Source organism: Aplidium turbinatum, chromosome 8, assembly GCF_918807975.1.
Source record: "Aplidium turbinatum chromosome 8, kaAplTurb1.1, whole genome shotgun sequence".
NCBI lineage: Eukaryota > Metazoa > Chordata > Ascidiacea > Aplousobranchia > Polyclinidae > Aplidium > Aplidium turbinatum.
Window position 1 is genome coordinate 30632294 of NC_137479.1, and position 13259 is coordinate 30645552.

Below are 13259 nucleotides of genomic sequence, written 5' to 3' on the forward strand. Positions count from 1 at the left end.
TCCGAAAAAAGAATGGAATTGTGTGTTGGGGTGCAAGCAAAGAAATCCAAACGTGCAAAATTAGCTTAGGAATCTCGTTGGTGATTATTTGGAAAAGCTGAGTAGATGCCTGAAGAAAAAGCATCTTTCAAAGCCCACAAGGCCACTTGCGCCCAGAGCATGCAACCGCTTTAGTAATTTCACGTAACTTTCAGGTTGGCTTGCAAAAATGCTTGCCCAAATATTTTCAAAGCTGCCCACTTTGAAATAGCAATATCTAGTCTTAGGTTTCATATATTTGTCGTTTAGTTGCTCCTCGACTTTGCTTCATCAAGCTAGGAATTATTGTGTTAAGCTTTCAGCTGTTTCAAAAAGGTTTGTGACTTTTGCATTGACTAGAATGCACGCAAAACCTGTTCATATAGGGTATAACCAAGTTCATCAAACGTTTTCAGAAGCATTTGCAAGGCATATAACAATGATATTAATCTTAGTAGAGCAGGAAAGCAATGGAAGTTTTTCGAGGTTTAAAGTCGTGATCGATGCCAAAGCTTGATTCATGGGCAGTGTAAGGCAATTGCTTTAACCAATGAACTCGTTAAAATTTCCCTTTTGCTAGTTAGGAATTGATTATTCTGTCAACAAAGGTCAATTATAATATAGTAATCATCATTTGCAGCTTGTGGTCGCATTCCTGGTCAACCTCGTCTCTCCATATCATTTTTAGGTTTCCTCTTCTGCTTTCATTTTCCCAGGATGTCCAAGTTGTTAATCCGTCTGTTGTCCAGATATCTTGTTATATGATCTGGCCATGGCCACTTTATTTTTTTGATGGTTATAACAATATCTCGTTTTTTTTTTATTTGATCGAAGAAATTGAAATACCGTAAATAAAAATGTATTGCTTTGAATTTTTTGCTGTAATTGCAGCCTATTGCACAAACTTTGCTCAAAAATGTGAAACTTCATTTGATTCTAATAAGTCATTTTGCATCAAAATGTTCAAAAATGAATTTATAATGCTTTGGTAAAAATTATTGTTATTTGGCAAATCACACGTTTTTACACTGCTTTCAGTGTTGATATGTGGTTTTTCAAAACAATCTTTTTCATCAACTTTTCTCAAACAAAATCTGCTTTCGAAAACTATACTGTCTTCATCTTCAGTGATATAAATGTGATATAAAAGTGATAAAAATGATGAAGACAGTATAGTTTTCGAAACGTTTGTTTGCTGAACATGAGTTTGGTATCTACATTTTGGGTTCTTTATTTTTGATAAGATTAACCAGGCGTTCCAACCATTTTGGTCCTAATATCTGCTTTGTATTGAAGTTTAGTTGCTTAAAAATCTACTAAATTTATTGGTCATCGTGTAATAATGAACATTATATAAACTCACACTTTTAACGGGACAACTTTAAACTTGAATAGAATTTTTAAAACGTAACAACAAAATAGTTTTAGTGAGGTTTGAATAGCATGAATGAGTCATCATTAAGAGTCGAGACCACTTCTGTGACGGAACAAAACCAGCAAGATGATTCAGCTAAAAGTGAAGCGGATATGAAACAAGGTAAGAAGCGATTTATTTTTTCGTAAGATGGCGCACCGATGCATATTAAACTTCAAAACTTAATAAGTTTATCAATAACCTTGTAGGAGGAGAATGTTGAAAAAGTATAACAAAAAATGCAATTTTACATGTTATATCATTAATTTCAATGTGAATATGAGATATAGGTTTTTGTCTGATTTTGTAAGCGACATGTTCACCATAAATACCCAAAGTTCAAAGACGATACCTCAAGAGTCAATTGGTAAAAGAAGGTAAATTAAAAGAAACTTACTCAAGATCGAAAGAATAGGCACATTTGGTTGGCAGTAGAAAAACATTTCTTAATTTCAATTGCAATATAAAAATATATATGCGGTGACATAGCCTCCATTTGCTATTTCACAAATAAATGGTCCATTAGCAATACCCTGTTATTGACTTAACGAACATCACAAAATGGTCAATTCCTTTAAAATTGTTACGATATGAACTAAGTTGATGTATTTTAGTGAATTTGAGCATTAGCTAATGAAGATCAAGAACATCATCAGCAAACTTGTTTATGCTTTTGTCCCTCATATATTCTAGACATATATCTAGAGGCAAAGCTATGAGATGCCTGGGAGAAATACCTTCTTAAAAGCTATTTGGCCCCAAAATTAATGTTTTCTACATTAATCAACCTATCGTAGTCACGTTTTTTCGGCTATTAAGAATTAATATTTGATCAGGAATTTGATTGTTTCTCGTAAAATTGCTTGCTTGGTTTTGTGGCTGCGTGTTGTTCCGAGGAGGAAAGAATTGATAACAACCTGAAAATCTTTGTTTTATAGTTTACGAAAACTTGATCCGAGACTTGGACGATGCTGTGCAGATGCATTCAGAGACAAACGATGCTTTAGAAACTACACTGAATGGTTTTATTCGAAAAATAGATGAGAAGAAAGTGGACCACACCAATTTCATAGAACATGCACTCAACCACGCCTACCAATCTGTGAAAAGGCTGTTGGATCTTTTATCTTTGTGCAAAGTTTTATATTTCATAAGCAAGTTATCCTTAAAGTGTTTACAGCTACGCAACACCGCTGAAATTTTTCGAATCTCCGCCTTGATCTTGTATGACGCGACAGTTGAAAAGCGCTTTTGGATCGCAAAAAAACGTCCTGAAAGTGACGACACAAAGATGATCGCGAAGAAGCTTTTAACAATGGCGCAAGCAATCGAGAACATTGATTCAAGCGACCAGATCGAAATCTCGTCCACCTACGCTTTGACAATCGCAATGTTTAATCTGAATCGCGATGTCCTTGACAATAACATCAAAAGTGGCATGAACCTGATAGCTTCCTTCGAAGGCAAATATTCTTTTGATGTGTACAAACAGAACTATGTTTATGGCATGATCTGCTTCGAGATGTTTCGATGGTACAAGAAGAAAAAGAACGTGAAAGCTTCCCAGACATATCTCAAAAAGGCTCTCGTGGTCCTGCTAAGAGCAAATTACACCAATAAAGAAGTTGGTGATTTCAAACTCCGGTACCTGTATCAAGCTGTTCTTTGTAAGTATCGTATATCATTTTTATTCTACTATACCACGCCTTTAACTTTTTTAATATGTTTTACTTAAGTTATTTTTCATGACATTTTTAATATCCTTTCATATTTCTCATTTTTTGTATTACATATTTCTCATAATGCTGTATTATTATTATCATGTCGCAGGCTACTACCAGACTCTGTATCGTTGCACATTATCAAGGTATAAATATAGAAAAGAAGCGAGACATTTTTGAATATTCGGCCCACTCTGATGTGTCGAACTAGGGTTGTATGTTAGATACCAGGTTACCTAATAAAGAGAATTAACGTTATCACAAAAGCAACATGATGTTGCCTTTACTTTCAATGATTGTTGTTATACTTAAAACGTTAAAACATTTGCCTCTAGTTTGGCTTCTACATTTCAAGTTTTCATTCTTTCCAAGTTACAAACAGACAAACAAATTCAATGACAGGCATGGGTGAGCCTCAACCGTCTTCGCACGACGTCGGGCTTTTCCGCTCAACCATGCAACAATGGAGAATGGCCTTTTCCTCTTTGTGTGATGGTATGGTAGTGCAGACAACTTTGTGTGATGGTAGGAACAGACAACAGACCACATCATCAACGATTGCATCATCTTCAAGCCACTTAATGGTGTAGAAGGTCTGCGTGTCTAGGATGATGAAACCAAAGGCTGGCTGCTCTCTAGGAGCCTTCCAGTGTAGTCCAGGACCATCGTGAATCTGAAGTGGCAAAAAGATAGACCATCGGCCCCATAGGCTCACACGACAAAGAAATTCAATCACTTTTTCTTCAAGTTTAACTGGTATTGTCTGACCTCACAACTTTAAGGTGCAATTAAGTTATACATCGTGACACGACGTGGCGGCTCTCAATTGCCACCAGAATGATTTGCGAACGTTTGTTTGCAAAAGCATTAATTTCTTAAAGGTCAGCATGGACTTGGCATTCATATTACAATAATATTTCCAGAATACTACAATTTTTTCGCTTACTTAGATATGAAATGCGATAGGTCTTTAACTGGGCAACAATCGACTTTTATAAATTGATAGATTGGTTTATTTTGTTGTGCAATATAATAAAATATAAACACTAATGACACAGCACTCACTACGGTCATGACTAACGGCGGAAAACGATAAATGACACTGCATCGTTCAAGCAAGCAAATGTTTCAAGTAAACCACAACTGGAAGCTGGAAGGTGACCATGGCGGTCTTTGTGCCAAGCAGCCACCATTAGCCAAGTCGATGCGAAACATTTGCTATGCCTTCTAAGATATGACACCTGCAATAAAAGTCAGCGGAAACAAACTTGCATTCATAATGTGTCAAAATACAAAAATACAGAGATCTAATATTAGGTGCTGGTGGTCAGCGATAAAATGCTCAAAGATTAGGCTACAAGTCCACATCAGAAAATTAGCACAATCCAGTGTGATCCTGCACGAGTAACGGAATTAAATTGCTGTAAATCTAACAAAACAATTTTTTGACAGATTTTTTGGAAACCTACGATGATAAGCAAGGTGAACAACTAGCAGCGGCTATCTACAGCAGGTTGCTGGAACGTTATGAAACAACTTCGAACTCGGAGAAGATTCCAAATCTGCTTGCTAGGATATGGCTTGCAGACTTGCTTGAGGAGGACGTAGCCAAAAAACAAACAATGACCTTCTTGAAAAACACAATATCCCCTGATGTGAGGCAAACATGGATTTCCGTTTTGGTTCCGTACATTATTTGTACAGTCAAGTTGGGCCTTGTTGGCTGTCAGGAAATGAAGAATAAGTGGATAGAATTCACCTATAAACTTTGCCTTAAAGTTGAAAATCCGAACAAACAATTATATTACTTCAATCTGTTGCTGGTGGCAACCGACTTGAACAGAAGCAGCGATGTGTACATCCGGGACTATGTTTTGCCACTAAGGTCACGTGTTGTCGCAGAAGTTAAAAGTATACGAACGGATGACGCACTTTGGAAGTATCACCATGTTTTCAGCTGTTCGGTATTTTTATACACCTGTTTATACCACCTTGGAGACTGTTCTTACTGTCATGGCGGCATTGACAAACTTGTTAATGACATCGTAACCATATATGCAAACTGTCCCAAAAGCTTGGAAGACGAAAGAGACAACATGAAAGCTACAGCGCATCGTATACACTCACTTGCTTTGTACAAGACGGGCAACTACGTAAAAGCGAAGGAAGAAGTACTCAAAGAAGTAGAACTATGGAAAAAACTTCCTAAGAGAGACACCATGTTAACAAAAGCTCTTACCAACTTGAGAGACATTGAAGCACAGATAACTTCACAACATGAACCCGCTCAAAGACCAAGATCTCGTTCCCCATTATTTGTGTGTCCTGCTTTTATTGTGGCATTTTTACAGTGCATTTAAAAATAAACTTTCACATTTGCATTTTAACATTGCTGTAGATCTATTTGGATGCTTTGCATAAGGAAGGTACATGTTGCTTATGAAGCAACCGTCACATTGATAGGAAACGTTGGTGCAATGCAGATTGTCAATAAAGTGCTCGTGATCTCGAAAGTTTTAATAATAATAATATTTATTTGCGTCAGACAAAGTTGTCCATATCCAAAACAAAAACAACGAAATAATACACAAACTGCAAATGCACAAAAGTCACAGAGAGCCACTTTGGATGTGGTCAGTTTAAACTCTCACTAAATAGGCTATCTACTGTTACAAGTTTACATACAATGGTACTGTAGTGTTACAAGTTAGAAGAATTGAAAGTATTCAGAACGATAAAAACAATCAGATGACATGGCAGCCATCAAAACTAGATAACAGCATACATAGAATTATTATAATGAAGACGGTAATTTGATATACGATGGCAATCAGACCTCATCAGGGAGGCAACAATAGAGTTAGACGATACTTCGCATCTTCCAACAAAAGAAAAAACATATTTCCAAAGTAATGCATCAAATGTTATGATGTTGCACAAGACTTGATGTTCACGTACGCTATAGTGTTCAGGCAAGTAGTATAAGATGTAGGATACAAGTTGTAAATGTGTTAACCCTCGGTGTTAACCTGCCACAAGCACATTTGATTTTATACCACATTTATATAGTTATGAATATGAATGGTCTTGTAAATGTATTAACCCAAAGTGGTGACGCACATTTGATTTTATGTGAGAAAGGTGAATCGCAAAGTGCAAAGTCCGAAAGTGCTAAGTCCGAATTATGTGCAACAAGCACATTTGATTTTATGTCATAAAGAAGTAGTAAGTCAGAAAAAGGAAGCTTGTGTTCTATAAAGAGTGAGCAGTTTCAATTTTTTTTTCTCTGATGTTTGTATTTAAACACGAAAGCAATACTTGCTCATTATAAAATATTATAAACAGAAATGTCTTATGAAAACCTTCAGCGTGTAATAAGCCGGGATGCTGATGATCTTCAAAACTTTTTTTTCCCTCAACACTTCAAACCGATTAATGGTGATGATGAAGATGGTGAAAATGAACCCGACAGCCCAAGATATGTTATCCCTCTAGATAGCTCAACCCCGAAAGGTGAAGATGTTTTTGAAAGTTTCAACCTAGCCGATTGCGAAGGATGCATTCCACCTCTACCTACTCTCTTTGATGCTTTGTTACCCCCTTCTCCAATATTTAATGTGGACGAAAGTGATGAAGAAGCTCATTCAATTCCTCTTCAAGAAAGCATCGAAGTCCCCCTTCAAACCGGTGATGAATGGGATACTAGGAGATGTGAGCATCGAGGATGTGACGCCCAATGCCTCTGCGAGATTTTTGACTTGTTTGAAGAGGTTGAAACTCTACCTCAATCCTCACCCGATTTGTTTAGTGATGAGTTTTGGAGCGTTAATGAATCGTGTAAATAAATATTATACCGTCGGTGTTGTTTTCTGTATGATCGAAATATACCACACAAATTGTCAACAGTTTGTTTTATTGGAATGTACAAGCGAAGAAATTGTAAGCGAAGTTACACAGCAATTAAATCTTTTTCGTTGATCCAAGTGTTGAATTCAGGTGGATAACCTAACCATTTCACTTGTACTTGTTTATTCCTTCCTCGTTTTCGTTCTCCGACAATAGCTTCAATTAGATATTTATCATCATTCTTTATGATTTTTTGAAGTTCTTGAGGGTAAAAACGACCTTGGAGTTCTTCATTGTTGTAGTCTTTAAGCTTGTAGAGAGTAGGATTACCAATCAAGCGTTTTGAAACGGTAAAAATTTCTTCAGTAAAGTTAGGCATATAACCTTTCTCAAACAGTTGCTTCACTTTGCTGATGCGAACCTTATCTCCAACCTGAAATTCGGAACGTTTAAGAGGTCGTTGCTTCCCATATAGAACTTGCCAAACTTCTTCCTGATTGTGCTCATTTACCGAGGCAGGAGTTCTTTTGATTGAGCGGTGATAACTGTGATTGTAACTCCACAATAAATCATCCAAGATATTAATGTATGTTAGAGTGTTTTTCGCGGTGAAGTATCGCCACATCTTTGTTTTTAACGTTCTATTGAATCTTTCTACAATGCTGGCTTTAGTCTCATTTCTTGTTGTGAAAAAATGTATGTTGTTCTCTTTTAGAAAAGCTTGAAATAGGCGATTGGTGAATTCTTTTCCTTCATCGGTTTGTAGACTATCGCATTTTCGATCTTGGATGATGTGAGAGAAAGCTTCTACTAGGCTTTTTCCAGTTTTATCTTTCAGAGGGACAGCAAAGGCGTATCTTGAAAGCACATCAATGCATGTCAACAAGTATTTGTAATCCTTGTTGTATTTTTTCAGCTTTGACAAATCACACAGGTCTGCTTGAAACTGTTGGTTGATGCTTCCAACAATCACTTGTCTTCTCGTGAATTTTCTTTTGATTGGTTTATGTAATGTGTAGGCGTCTTGTTCCATTAACCATTCTTTCACTTTCTTTATCGTTTTTTTTGAACTTTTCTGCAAAGCATTGACACCACCAAAACTCCCAGGGTTACGGGGGTTGTAGTAAATTTTCTTTAAAGACATGTTTTAATATGGTGACCAAACGAGTTGTTTCAATTTCTGTTCAGTGTTTTTTCTCCTTGATCGTCTAGGTGTTGTTTTGGTTTGCTTTTGTTGTCGTCCCAGAGAGCTGCTTGCCACAGAAGGGTGCATGTAGTCCCACCGTTCTTTATTTCCAACTAAAGATTGTGGAGCATTCAGTTCCTTTAAAGCGTTTCCAAATTCTCTCCAACCTATCGGTTCAAAATTCTTCCTTTTTCTCAATACGTCATTGATTAAGTCCTGTATGTTTGAACCAGGGATCACTCTATCTTTCATTTTGACTTGACCCAACTCATCCCAACTTATGGTGTCAGAATTTTGAATTAATTGAAGAAGATCTTGAGCTGATTTTCGTTTTGAATTTGGGACGCTATCCAATATTCTCAGCTCAATTGGTGAAGTGGTTGTGTGGTTAGGTTTTGGCAATTCTTCTTCAACTCGAATCCGGATTGGTTGATTTTTCTTTTCTTGATATGTTAAGTAACGTTGCAAAACTTGCTGATATAACTTCGCTTTTTCATCGTCTGGTAAATCACCGCTTAAGATGTTATTCATCTCCTCGTCTAAATTTGAAAGCATATTTGAGGTTGGGTTGGAGGTAGGGTTGTTCAAAACTCGGGGATCCACCAAAACCATTTTTTTTGCATGCATCATCACTTCCTAGTGAAAAGACTTGTTATAGCAGGAATGACAGCCCCAATAAGTGGTGCAATTAAACTTCCGAGAAAACCACCGTTTTGTAAAATTTTTCTTTTTTTAGAAAGTGCAGTACGTTTGCTTGCAAGAGTTCTCAAGTTCTTTCTATGACGAAACAGCTTTTGCTTCTGGTTTGGTGTGAGAGTCACGTTCCCTTTTAAAATATTGAGAGCGCACTCACAGAAAGTATTTACCAAGTCTTTGTCCGCGCTTTTGATGATTGCTTTCCGTAGACTGGGTTTTGCTTTTGTAAGAACATGAAACGTTCCAGCGTGACGTCTAACCCTCGCTGACATCATGAGAAAATGACTCGAAAAGTGTTCACTCGGCTCTTTTTATCATTTTGGAACATAAACAGTTTGATGCTCGCCGGAAAAAATAGACGTTCTTAAACGTAATCTTTCCGGTGTGTCTTGCTTGAGGTCAACAAGTAAATATCCGTGTGGTTGAGATGTTGCATCACGAAATGCTTCAACCATGAATTTCGACTTTGAAGGGTACATCTGGCTTGCTAAATGTCGAATCTGTGTGACATCACGTGGGTTTTTGAAAAGAACTAAGTAATGAGCATTTAAGCTCACAGTCCTATGACCCTTTCCTTTATGAAATAAGTTTTGCACAATGTGGATCACGCTTAAATTTTTATGGTGAGACTTCTTAGTAAAAATTTCAGAAATTGCTTCATCGTGGTTTCCCATCAAATCATCAATGATGAGCAGTGTTCTCTTAGAAGTATCAAGTCCGGACAGATCCGGAAGCCCCTCAACAAACTCCACATTCTTTATAGTCTCGTATAACGGTTGCCATTCTGAAAAGCACCATATCACTCTGTCTGGGGGAGGGTTGACTAAATGAGATGATTCTTCAATAAATTTGCTTGTAAAGAAGGATTTTCCAGACCCACTTGGACCTGCTATTAAGCAACTGAAGGGGTGCTTCCAGCGCGAATCCATTACTATAACTGTCAAAATTTTTCATGACAACACAATATAAATCACATTCGAAAGACTTTTATTTTGCGCTCAATATCTTGTCTACAAATAGGACACGTTGTTAAAGCAGAACCACAAGACGAACAACAGCATAAATGAGCACATGGTAAAAATAATGTATCAACATGAGCAGTCAGACAGACACTGCACTCTCCTCTGTCATGAACCTCTTCAATCTCTTCTCTCGGACTCTGTGTTCTGGAATCCGAAAGTCCTGTATTTCTCTGTTGTGGTATGACTTGTCCTCTTATCAAAACCTCCCCAGCCGAAGTGTCCATGTGAATCAAATTCATGATTCTTCGTGTTAGATTAGAGATGTGTGGGTTTCGAATCCGCAATCGCTCTAAAGAAGGAGTTTGAGAAACCACTCGGTAAACATATTCAGGACCTTTACAGCATAGTATGTACTCGCATAAAGGAAAGTGCTTTGCATGCTCCTCCCAAGGGTTATCAGTCACAAGCCAATTCTTCAAGCCTCCACTGCAATACCAACACTTTGTACGATCGAGAGTTCCAGTGTAATATAAACCAGCTTCTGCGAGGGAGAGACAAGAAGGGCTAACGCCATGACTGAACCAAGCTCTCCCACCTCTATAAAATGTTTGCAAGCGATCTCCTACATGGCGCATAGACGGATAGCCGGGTTCTTGACATGCAAATACCTCTCGATTGTCGGTTTCACCGGTGCTCGTCATGATTTTATTTTTCTATACAGTTACTGCCTTTTATAGACTACCACCTTTTTTCTTTCATTTTTTTTTCAACACTTTATCAAGCGGAATAATCAAACATCACATTTCGATTTTTATCAACCTCCAACACATTATCAAACTCAGCATATACAATAACATTGATGGAATGAGCAAGGGCTTCAGCAAACTTAACATCCAAACGAAGTGTGCCGTGCTTCACAAGATCAAAGTGACCACCATCACTCAAATCTGGGCTTAAATCAAAAGCAAATAGAGAATAACCCTTGGCATAATCGGAGTAGTCAATACAATTACCCAAATCTTTAAAAAAAGATCCTGTTCCAGTGAAAAGGGTGCTGTACGAACGAACATACTGTGGTGGGTCAGAGAATTTTGGAGTTAGAGGCTTTGAAGGAATCTGTTCTCCATTCAAATACAACGATAAAAAATTGATATTGAAATGTTCAAAATGAAATGGGTTTTGATCGTAAGCACCATTATAAGCCGTATTTTTAACAAAGCCAATCACAACACGTTTCGGCATCTGACCCATGAAAACATTCTCATGCGTTGAACTCATATCTCCACGTGGAATACTAAACGTTTTAGTAACAACACGACGAATAGGATATTTCGCATTTGAAACTTGCAATGCTTTTGTATGCCCTGTGATGACAGCTGGGCTTAAATTCACTTGTCGAATAAAGAGAGATACTTCTTTTATGATAGTTTTAAACTCGGCATCAGCAGCTGCCATCAAATTGAAAGCATGTTTAGAACGAACGAGACGTAATTTCATATTAACACCACTCAGTAAATATCGGTTTTGAAAGAAAACGTCCAAATGAAGTTTTCCCAGCATTCCAACTTGACGGCTAGTGGCAGTCAAGCCTTTTCTTTTTGTGAAACCAGTGTTGTTCTGATCAAGACCCGACATGTGTGATGGGGTATCTTTACTCCACATTGATGCGGAGAGTTGAGAGTCTTTGGCCGCTGGTCCAAAGCTGAGTAATGTCTCGAGATAAGATCTATAGGGATAAGTGTTGTCTGAAGCTGTAATGAGTTTATCATTGAGATAAAGATCCACTTGAGAAAACATTGAATGCATCCAATAATTTGTACCAGCCACAGCCGCCTGTGCGGCAATATTCGTCCCATCTCCTTTAACGATTTGTGCTTTCACAAAAAGCATGGAATTGGACAAATCAAAATAAGTGTTTCCAGAGGAATTCACGTTAAATTCAATAGAACCGCGTTCAGATATGTTGTTTAATGGTTGAAATTCTATCCATTTTCCATCTTCAACGCTTGTTTGCGTCGGATTCACACTGAAAAGATTCAACTCTGACTTCAAACACTCACAAGACAAAGGATGAACTAACGCCATTTAAGAAAATATATCTCTTGCTTTCCTCTTTGCTTTCTTGGATTTGAATGTCTTTGAGGGTCGCTTGCGCTTTTTATTTGTGTGATTCATCATGGAGTGAAGAAGGTTAGAGCCAGCCTCTCTACTTCTTTTCACCACTGCCTGCTTTGCGTTTTTTCCTTCTAAAACATCTCCTAGAAACTCTGAGCCGGAACGGATTGCTTGATTGGCAATGGCTTTTCCTGTCTTTTTGAGGAAGGGCATCACCATTTTTGCAGCTGAAGAGAATATATTTGCAAGACCATGACCTCGTTGAAATTCGGCTCCATGAAACACCGGGAGACCGTTTCCCGCTTGATCAATAAAATATTTTTCATAAGATACTGGATCAGACTGATGCATCATGTTGTTTTCTGAGATGAACAATCACGACAACACGTCCTGGAAGGAATGGCATCTTTTCTCCAGTGTCTGTTCTTAAATCCAATTCTATGATATCAAAACTTTTGTGTTGTAATGGGTAGTACTGCGCTTTTTCATATTGTTTTGATGCATATTCTCCCCATTTTCGATCAAGTGGAATCACACGCAGAAGCGGGGCATAAACACCTCCAACCATGCTTGGTTTAAGCAAATCACAATAAACATACATTGAATATAAACCCGACTTGAGGTTCACAGGGTTTTCGAGTGTGTGGTTCCCAGGTAAGAGAACATCTCCAGCGATACCAAGTATTGTGCACAAGCGCGGAGAGAAACGGATGGTGGTTCGTTCCATGATTTCAATTGTAAGTTTTCTTGTTGAATTATTATAATAATAAGCTTGAAATACGTGACCTGGTTGCACGCAAAGAGCATCAATATCATCAGACAAAACGCCTCTGTCAATTGTTGACCGATAAATATGCACGCTTAACGCATTCAAAACCGAAACAAGCTGTTTAGGATCATAGTGTCCATCAGGGAGAGCGGGGTGAAACTGTTCACCCATGCAATTTATCACCATAGTGCAGGATTTTGCAGAGATGTTGTTGAAGTTGATTGGGAAGTGGATTTCTGATAAACCCATCTCCCATTCCCCCTCCAATCTCACTTGATGGGGAAGCTTTACTTTGAAGTTTGCGAGTGTGTTGTCCGGAAATTCATTCATGGAGGCATTCGAAGGGAGAGTAATATACATGTTTACTTGATGACTGGATTCGGTAACAAATATCCTAAGCAGGAGCTGAGCAGGGAAATCCAAAGATCTTTTTGTTCAACACTAGTCGAGAGATTATAAATGCTTGCTATGATGACAGCATACACAATGATAACTTGACAAATGAACACAATTTCGTTGCGCGGAACTTTTT

The 13259-nt window shown here is 37.8% G+C and overlaps 3 protein-coding genes across 3 annotated transcripts; 1 reads left to right on the forward strand and 2 right to left on the reverse strand.

Annotated features, from left to right (window-relative positions):
• The first annotated feature begins 1457 nt into the window (after nucleotides 1-1457).
• On the forward strand, nucleotides 1458-5573 carry LOC145776328 (uncharacterized). Its single transcript, XM_082587729.1, has 3 exons — nucleotides 1458-1555; nucleotides 2371-3099; nucleotides 4606-5573. The coding sequence occupies exons 1-3, from the start codon at nucleotides 1462-1464 to the stop codon at nucleotides 5511-5513; spliced, it is 1731 nt and encodes a 576-aa protein (XP_082443855.1). The 5' UTR covers nucleotides 1458-1461; the 3' UTR covers nucleotides 5514-5573.
• Nucleotides 5574-9851: 4278 nt separating this feature from the next.
• LOC145776268 (baculoviral IAP repeat-containing protein 8-like) lies at nucleotides 9852-10544 on the reverse strand. Its single transcript, XM_082587670.1, has one exon. The coding sequence runs from the start codon at nucleotides 10542-10544 to the stop codon at nucleotides 9852-9854; it is 693 nt and encodes a 230-aa protein (XP_082443796.1).
• Nucleotides 10545-10620: 76 nt separating this feature from the next.
• LOC145776270 (uncharacterized protein F54H12.2-like) lies at nucleotides 10621-11928 on the reverse strand. Its single transcript, XM_082587671.1, has one exon. It carries the CDS (start codon nucleotides 11926-11928, stop codon nucleotides 10621-10623), a length of 1308 nt encoding a protein of 435 aa, XP_082443797.1.
• Nucleotides 11929-13259: the final 1331 nt, after the last annotated feature.

Bases quoted from the DNA above. Each gene is read 5' to 3' on its own strand.
- LOC145776328 (XM_082587729.1), top strand. From the start codon at position 1,462: ATGAATGAGTCATCATTAAGAGTCGAGACCACTTCTGTGACGGAACAA. The intron at 1,556-2,370 runs GTAAGAAGCGAT...TTTGTTTTATAG, and splicing joins TGAAGCGGATATGAAACAAG to TTTACGAAAACTTGATCCGA. The intron at 3,100-4,605 runs GTAAGTATCGTA...ATTTTTTGACAG, and splicing joins CCTGTATCAAGCTGTTCTTT to ATTTTTTGGAAACCTACGAT.
- LOC145776268 (XM_082587670.1), bottom strand. From the start codon at position 10,544: ATGACGAGCACCGGTGAAACCGACAATCGAGAGGTATTTGCATGTCAA.
- LOC145776270 (XM_082587671.1), bottom strand. From the start codon at position 11,928: ATGGCGTTAGTTCATCCTTTGTCTTGTGAGTGTTTGAAGTCAGAGTTG.